Source organism: Cinclus cinclus, chromosome 6 (assembly GCF_963662255.1).
Source record: "Cinclus cinclus chromosome 6, bCinCin1.1, whole genome shotgun sequence".
Taxonomy (NCBI): domain Eukaryota; kingdom Metazoa; phylum Chordata; class Aves; order Passeriformes; family Cinclidae; genus Cinclus; species Cinclus cinclus.
The window spans coordinates 54,053,828-54,062,186 of NC_085051.1; the positions used below are offsets into that span (position 1 = coordinate 54,053,828).

Below are 8,359 nucleotides of genomic sequence, written 5' to 3' on the forward strand. Positions count from 1 at the left end.
TTAACACCTCTTGAACAGTAAATCACCTCTCTTTCTATCCATAATCTTGTTATAAGTAGAAATGTCAAATGTTTAAATCCCACTCTATTACTATAATAATGGATTTAATTTATAAAACATATAAAGTGAGGCTGTAACTGTTCTGGAGGGAGATATCTATCATCCTACTATATTTATATAATTTCCTGATGGCTTTACCCACATGTTTTGAATGGAAGAAGGATTAAAAACAATCCCACTTGCAAGATTTTTGTGATTGGGAATGGATTCTGGAAAGGAAACCAACATGATCACAGGGATGCAGGAATTTTCATTTAAAAAAAAATCAAAAAAAGAACCACCCTCAACTTCACATGCACACAAAGCAAATATGTAGGTGTTTATTTGTGACTTGTTCCATTCAGGCCCTCTTCTGCTGCCAGAAAAGTCCTGCTTCCAGCTGCACAATCAGTATTATCACTATGTGCTATTTTTGGCTCCTGAGTACATCTCAGTAGCGTCATCCTTCCCACGCCAGCCCTGGTACCAAGGACACAAACTCTTCCTTCCACTCCCTCGTCCTCCGTTGCCTCTCCCGCCTGCGCGGTGCCGCTGCCGGCTCCGTCCCCACTGCAGAGGGGTCTCCGGACGCTTTTCCCTGCTCCTTCTCATCTTCCCAGGCAACAGGCTTTCCATCCAAAGCTTCATGTGGGAGGCTTCATGTTGTCATCCAGAGTACATGTCCCAAATATGTCCAGCCTCACTTTCTGACCCTAGTGCCAAAGAGCTGCGGGTAAGTAATCTTCTGATGGGTGATGGAGCCCCCGTGTCCAGTGCCTGGAGCTTGTTACAATGGGCTGGTTTTGGGGTCATACAATTTCCCAGCTATCACTTTGGTAGGTTTCCAGCTCTTGTCGCAGTATGTTAACACCAGATTTCTGTCTGAGGGGACCGTGCTGTGTTTGTTCTGACGTTGTGTAGCTTTGATTTCCACAAATTATTAAAGTCTAGTAAATATCGTAAAATCACTTTCTTTTTAAGGTCTTCCTCAGCTAGGTGCTCTCCAAGCAGCTAGTTGTTTTATGTTTTTCTCTTCTGATGTCATGTCACCGCTAAGTGTTTGGTAAAGCTTGTATGGGCAACAGCTGCACTTGGAGTTATAAATCCCTTCAAATATAAGGTTCAGTTTCCTCAGTTGTGCCACAGGAGAAGCACTTATAGCTAAAGTTATAGCCACCCCTAATCTGAGCTAGGCTGTGTGTCCCTAACCCTGTTTCATTTTACACAGAATAATCAAATATTCATTATGTGAGCAAGTGTGTGTGTGGCTGTTGCAGAGTGATTGGGGTACTCACCTTGTAGATGAGAGACCCTGTTCCCAGTGACCGCTCCAATGAATATTTAAGTATTACATATTAAGTATTCATTGGAGCAAGGATAGGAGCAGACTTCTGCCACCCCCAAGGGAGCACCCAAACACCAGGCTGTAAAGTCATTCTTTCTTTCTTTATCTCAATGAGTATTTAATTATTCAAGGCCAAACAAGACAGCTTCAGTGGCAGAGACTGAGATTCCCTGCTCCCATGTGTGCACCATAAGTGATGATGAGGGTGTGCATCTAAGACGTGGCTTTGTATTTCTTTGGACTCGGAAAGAGGTGAAATCCAGGTTTCCCATAACCTGAATGGGGCTTCCAGCTTCTTAGCTGCTGAATGAAAAACACAGAGCTCCAACACACACTGTCCACAGTCATGAGACAGAGGTGATGTGACCCCAAGATAAAGCATCCTTATCAGCGATGAGAGAGGTTTTATGAATCTCTCAGGAGAAGGAATCAAAGCTGAAGACATTCCTCACCCATGGCAATTCCTGCTGTCTATGTAATATGCCTTTTATGGTTATCCAGAATGTGACATATAAGAAAACCTATTTATTCCCTTTACCCTGGAGTCTGGCACCCCCAGATTGTAGTCAATGGGACCTAATCCTGCTCCTGCAGTCCAAGTGGTGGGTGTGTGAAATGGTGAACATGGGGAAAGCATCCAACAAGAAAAGTCAAGGCAGTGGCATTTAGGTTTAAAAGAGGACAAAAGTAGTTAATTTAGGAGTAGAAAGATCAAAGCAAGGAGGAAATCTGAAGGAGCAGGCAGTCACTGAGTAGTGGAATGACAAGCAAGGGAGAAAAAAGGGAGTACGGACAGTGACCAGAAGAAATAATATCTTTATCTAGCAGAGGAACAAAGGGAAGAGATGGAAAGGGCTAAAGAAGATTACTTCAGTCTTAAAAATAAAATATGAATAATCTCTACCCCTCATTTTGCTCCTTGAAAAGTAGAAAAATTGCCATCTGCTTTCTACTGTCAGAGGACAATGGGTGTCTGAACCAAGGTTCTTTGGATTCACTTTGGGCAGTTGACTGTGGGAGTATTCCCGTGCAGAACAGTGACTTATTACTGTTATTAAAGCTCTTCTTATTTCAAAGAATCCACAGCATTATGCTTCTGTTGTCAAAGACTAAATGTGGTTTCCAAGCAAAATCTAGAGCAACAGCATAATTGTTATATTGAAGTGCAAGTAAATTACCATTCTGTACCCATCAGGAATGTCCAAACCCAAGTCAGCTGCGCAGTCCCATTGTTGAAATGGCAATGCTTCATTCTGAATGGAACTGCTTAGCTCAGAACATTTCAAAGGTGCTCCAAATGATACGGTTCATATATTTCATATCGCATTTATGTTCTTCTAAGAGCAGCCCAAGGCTGTTGAGAAGACACCTTCAGCAAATATTTGTTACAGTTTAGAGAAATCCATTCTGAACATTTTGCTGTCCATTGTTTTAACTATCCTTTTCCCTGAGAAGACAGTTTTAGAGTACTGCAGTTATATGGCAATGTAGGAATATCCCTTTTGTCTTGCTGTAAATATTACAGTGCTCTGCCTATGTCCAAGCAGATGTGTTACATACCATGTCCGTCGAGGGGCATGATAACACATCCACCAAAGATCGAACCTTCACCCAGACACCTCACCTTGTTTGAATGGCCACGTGTTTTGTGTTTTGATCAACTCTTTAGACAGATGACAGTAGCTATCCTCCTTCCATACTGAGAAAAAGGCCACCTGTCGACCAAGCTGTGGGGGAAAAGCGGAGAGCAGAGAGAAGGGTTCGATTTCGTGAGCCAGAAGAAGTCATTGAACATGGTATGCTCAAGTTATCAGGAATTTCGGCATGACCTTCCTTGCTTTTAACATCCACTCTGTCTGTCCACATCAGCTTCCCCTTCTGATATAATGATTTGTGATTTTCAGCTCAGCATGGAGCAGAGGATGGATGATTTTTGCTCTGTGCTCTACAGAACTGCATCTGGTCCATTTGCCTGCCTGCTCTGGTAGGAGACAGGTTCCTGCCTCACCCTCAGCTGTTGTCACAGTGATCTCCCAAGTCATCCCCCACCAGGATCATTGTAGAACATGGCTGAGGATGGGCCCCAGGGCTTCCCCAGAAAAATGTTTCCACTCAGACCAAATTTAAACATTATTATGTGACTGCGGGTATCTAGGATGCCCCAGAATACAATAACAGAGGTCTGAGCCTAGCAGCCAGGATATAGTAATTTCTGCCAAAAAGGCACCCAAGGACTGACACAGCTAACAAAAACTCTGTTTTTTTCATTCATGAGCCAGAATATTGCAGGTAGGTCAACTGGGAGTCACTTTCAGCAGAGGTCTGGCACAAGGATCCAGTTTGCACTTCTGCATGTGCAGTATGCCATACTGAATAATATTTGGGTCGCCTTCTGACTTCCCCAAACTCATCCAACCAAGAACATTGTATTTATTGGTAGGAAACTAAAATTATATGGGTTTGATAAGTCAGTTGATCAAAACATAGGTGGCAGAATGGTAAAGTTTCTATGTCAGCCACCTGTTTGGACTGCTACAGCTGAAAATAAGGCTTGACATCTGCTGATGTATCCATAAAGAGAACTCACATCTGTTTGGCAATACATTGTTTGGGATGCCTTCCAATGCAAGAAGGGGAAGCTGTTTCTTGATAAGCTTGTTGACATGGCCTGGGCTTTCCCACCAAATCTGAACTCCTGGAAAGTCTCAGTGAGTCAGCCTTAAATTCCCCAAAGATCACCTGACTGCTCAAGAGCAGGATGGGAATTAACAACTCCCTCAGCTCTCTGCCAGAGTCCATGCCCTACATCAGTATTTGGAATCCTGCAGTCAGTCTAGCCCAGGGGACCAGGCTGGTCTCCCACTGCTCTGACTTCAGCAAAGCCATGCTGGAACTCGTGCAGGGAGCTGCAAGCATGGAGAAGGCTCTGACTTTTTTTTCATGGAGACATGAGAAATACTCCAACCCATAATTAGTATTCTGTGTTGCAAACAGTCTGTGATTTAGATTATTTGCTGTTTGTCCACACAGTATTACTCACACTAAGGCTGGTAAAATGAAGGGTTTTGGCACCACTGAAACTTTTCCATTCTATGGACTTTTCATCCTGTACTGTGTCTGGGCCCTGGCTGCCAAGCAGACACATTTCCAGGATATTATTGATGAAAGTTAGTCTGACAGTGCTTCCTTAACTTTCATTCTTTCAGCCTGCTTGTCTAAATCCTTTCCTTTCTAGGCATTATGTGAAATAGGGAAGGGTCTTATCAGAGCCATTTCCTGACCTCCCTGCAACAGCAGCAATCCTGCCTCTGAATTCTCACACACAATAAGTTTTGCTCACTTTCCTGAAGTGCACCTGCATCTGCATGTTTGCATGGATTGGGTAGGTCCTCATCCAGAGACAAAAGTGGTGCAAGAGGTTGCCCAGCATCTTCAAGGGGACAGGCAATGTCGGAGACACTGCTTGGTTCTGGCTTTTCTTGTTCAAATGCTGCCAAGAGAAATTTCCAGGCGAGTAAGAACCTTTTCATTCTGTTTTCCAGTCATTTCCTGCTGTGACTACGTAGTGGGTAAGTTGAATTTTTCACACATAAGTGTGAGCCATCCATAGCATTAACCTGAATTTGCTTTTGCAGCTGGTGGGATGCACTGTACAAATATACCCTCCATACACACGGCATTTTGTGTTGTCAGTGGTTGTTGTTTTTTCTTTTCAGCATAAGCAGCACAAGGTGATGATGAGGTCTGGTGCAATTTTAAAGAAGACGTCTAATAAGACAAATAGTGGAAACAAAATTTAAATCCCTGAAGCTATTTTTAATTTAAATATAATTAATATATTTTATGGCATCAGAATAGGTATAGGTTTCTCACTAAGATATGCAAAGAAAGCACCCCAAGCTAAACAATAGTTCTCCCTGCTGAGTTTCATATGAGGGGAAGAGACAATTCATTTATATGCTGACAGCAGGGTAGAAATAATAAAAATAATCGGTTTTCTCTGTTTTTTGGTTTGAGGCCTGCCAGCCTCACAGACCCCCAAGCAAATGTGTGTATCTGAATATTCTGATGATGGTGATCATTTCTAGAGGCTCTGGACAGCACTCAGTCCCTGCTGTAGGCAGTGCACTGAAGGGGAGAGGGGTACTTATTTACATGTATGTATACACACTCAGACCTATAGTTTTGGGAGGTGAGAAAGCATCTCAGGCAGATGTCCCTATATCCCTCAGCTATTGCTATTGTCCAGGAAGAGGGGCTGTAGGCTCATGACAATGGAAGCATCATCTAGGGCTGTTACTGGGCTAGAAACAGGGTACTACAGTCAGGAAAGGGCCTGATGGAAAAGTATAGATCATATAGGGTGCAGTGGAAATGTATATCCAAGGCAGGAACTGAAACAAAATCTCCTGTATCCAGGTCCTGTGCTTTCTCAGATCATTTGCCATAAGACCGGGCACAGGTCTGTGCTCTTCCAACAGACAATTTAACTAACAAATTTAAGCATTAAATTTCTAATTGTAATTTAGAAAAGCAAATTTGATTTTCAGCACCTAACCATAGTGATGGGCTGAAGCTGTTGTGAGCATAGCTCATGACAATTTTGCAGGTGGAATTACTCATCTACATTCTTCTTTTCTGTTCATGTGTAGAACATATTTCACAATTGAGAGGATATAAGAAAAGCCCAATTTTACATCTGAGATCACCCAGAAATTTCACATGGAAAGTAACTTTTTAAAAGTTGAAATGGGTCACAACCACTTCATATGAAAGGGTTGATGTGAAAAGCTGTTCCACAGGAAGGTTTGCCTGCTGCCATGAGTGCTCATCAGCCCCACATTGGAAAAGGCAGGTGGGCACCCAGTCCATAGCTGTAGCCTGTGATTTGGATAATCTCACAAGGGAAACACCAACTCCCAACTCACAAATCTCTGCAAAACCAGAAAGTGGTGAGCAATTCCCTGGCTAAACACCTTCATATCAACCCTTCATAGAATAATGTCAAATAAACAAATTTATAAAATCTGAAGTCTGCACATGGATAATTTGTAAACAGAAAGAAGGGCTAAATTCAAATGAATAAATTACTTGCTGCAAATAATTCACTCAGATCTATTATGGGACATTGATTTGGTTTCTGGTTAGCTATAAAATGACTGCCTATTAACATTTTACCTTTCCCCCATACACTTTTTGATACATTATTATGTGTTTCTGGCTTGGTTTTATGACTTTTACCTTCCTCTCTGTACATCTGTATGACAGTTTAATTGACTGGTGTGTATTCCAGGGCTCGGAATGGAAGCTAATTTAAATATGTTACAGCTAATGTTGGCCCTTTACCCATAATAATACACTCCACATTTTTATCTCCTTATTGATTATGTGCATATGGCAGGAAAATAGCTGCACACTACGGGTTTTATTCAGGCATGAATTTGACTTTATACTGCATGTTTAATACTCTAAGTGCTTTATGAAATAGTGCCGACTGTGCAATGGCAGTGCAGTCAGACAGAGCAGCCAGATCTGAATCACACTGAATCCCCAAGCCCAGGGGATGGATACAGGCAGGCAAGGACTGGGACACAGCTGTCTGCAAGCTGAATGCAGCCCTCTGATTTCCACATGTGTGCTGTGCCCGACCTGTGGCACTTTAAACTTATTTGAAAAATATTTTGAAGGCAAGAAAGACCTTTACAGTATCCTCCTGCTGAAGAGCAAGTGCAGAGGATGTTCTGGTGTAATTAGCACACATAGCACTCTGAGAGTGGTTCAAACCACCAGAGCTTCCTGAATATGCCTCTTGGTTAATGGAGCCATGTTTGGGTTCTATCCATAAATAGCAGGAGTCCCAAACAAGCTGACTTACTTGGGAAAAGGACAGAAATCTACAGCTTTTCTCTTTTATGGAGCATTTATGAACATTAAATAATTAGACCAAGTAGCTTCGTAGCCTCCTAGTATTCATCTTAACACTTAGGGTAAAGGTATAAAAAATAATTGCTGGAGGGGAAGTTGAGATCATGCATTAGCTATGCTAATCCTGTTCTTACTGCATATAATTAAACTCTTTAAATGCTCCATTAGATGATATCTTTCATACTCACCACCCTCCATCAGGAGGTGTGACTCACTATCACTTAACTGATGCCTACAGAAGTGCTCACCACCAGAGCCCTCTGTACCCTGCTGTTCCCAGAAAACTGGGTCAAAGGCATCAGCAGGGGATCAAATTTGGGAAGTGTTTAAGATGGCACTAAAATAATGCTGCTTTCTTTTTCCTCCTCATCACCGTGCAGCAGATGACAGGACATCATCTGGATTGCCTGTGCTCCTGTGGCTCTCATTTTGTGCAGTGCTGATCCTTGCCGTGAGTCTCTACTACACCAGCATGAAGCAAGATGTCAAAGTCCTGGAGGAATTTCAATCCCGACTTGTCATCTTCTTTCTTCATATAAGACATGTTGCTCAGAGGTGCTGGACTTGGTTTATGAGGCAGTAGCAGTGTCCTCCAGCCTGACACTACTAAGAAACAGCAGTGCAAAGCTCCCAGCCTACTGCAGCCACATACAAGGAACACATGAGCATCCACCTCAAAGAGCAAGAAAATCACCCCTGCTGTGCACCATCCAGCAAACGCTTGTTCTCCTTTTTCCTTCTTTGCTGTTTTTTTTTTTCTTTCACACAAATGAACATTCATACTAAATCCTTGAGGTCCCACCATACTCCTCTTCCATCACCTTGAACAGCAAACAAGTATCTGGATTTGGCTGCCCAGAGTTTATAACTGCTGATACGAGGAGCAAAAGCAGAGAGAGAAATACATGGATCTGTGCAGGCAACAGCAAACTCAGAAGAAAAGTCTTGTGAGTCTTGGGTCAAGGCTTTAGATACCAAACCATCTTTCTCCTCAAGTCTCTTAAGAATTATTCTGCAAAGGTTAAAATAAAGCTGAGCTATTGCACAGAC

The 8,359-nt window shown here is 42.5% G+C and overlaps 1 protein-coding gene across 1 annotated transcript; it reads left to right on the forward strand.

Moving 5' to 3' along the window:
* The first annotated feature begins 394 nt into the window (after nucleotides 1–394).
* On the forward strand, nucleotides 395–7,892 carry C6H14orf180 (chromosome 6 C14orf180 homolog). The gene is made up of 4 exons (XM_062495556.1): nucleotides 395–772; nucleotides 3,054–3,180; nucleotides 4,927–4,953; nucleotides 7,690–7,892. The coding sequence occupies exons 1-4, from the start codon at nucleotides 686–688 to the stop codon at nucleotides 7,890–7,892; spliced, it is 444 nt and encodes a 147-aa protein (XP_062351540.1). The 5' UTR covers nucleotides 395–685.
* The last annotated feature ends 467 nt before the right edge of the window (nucleotides 7,893–8,359 follow it).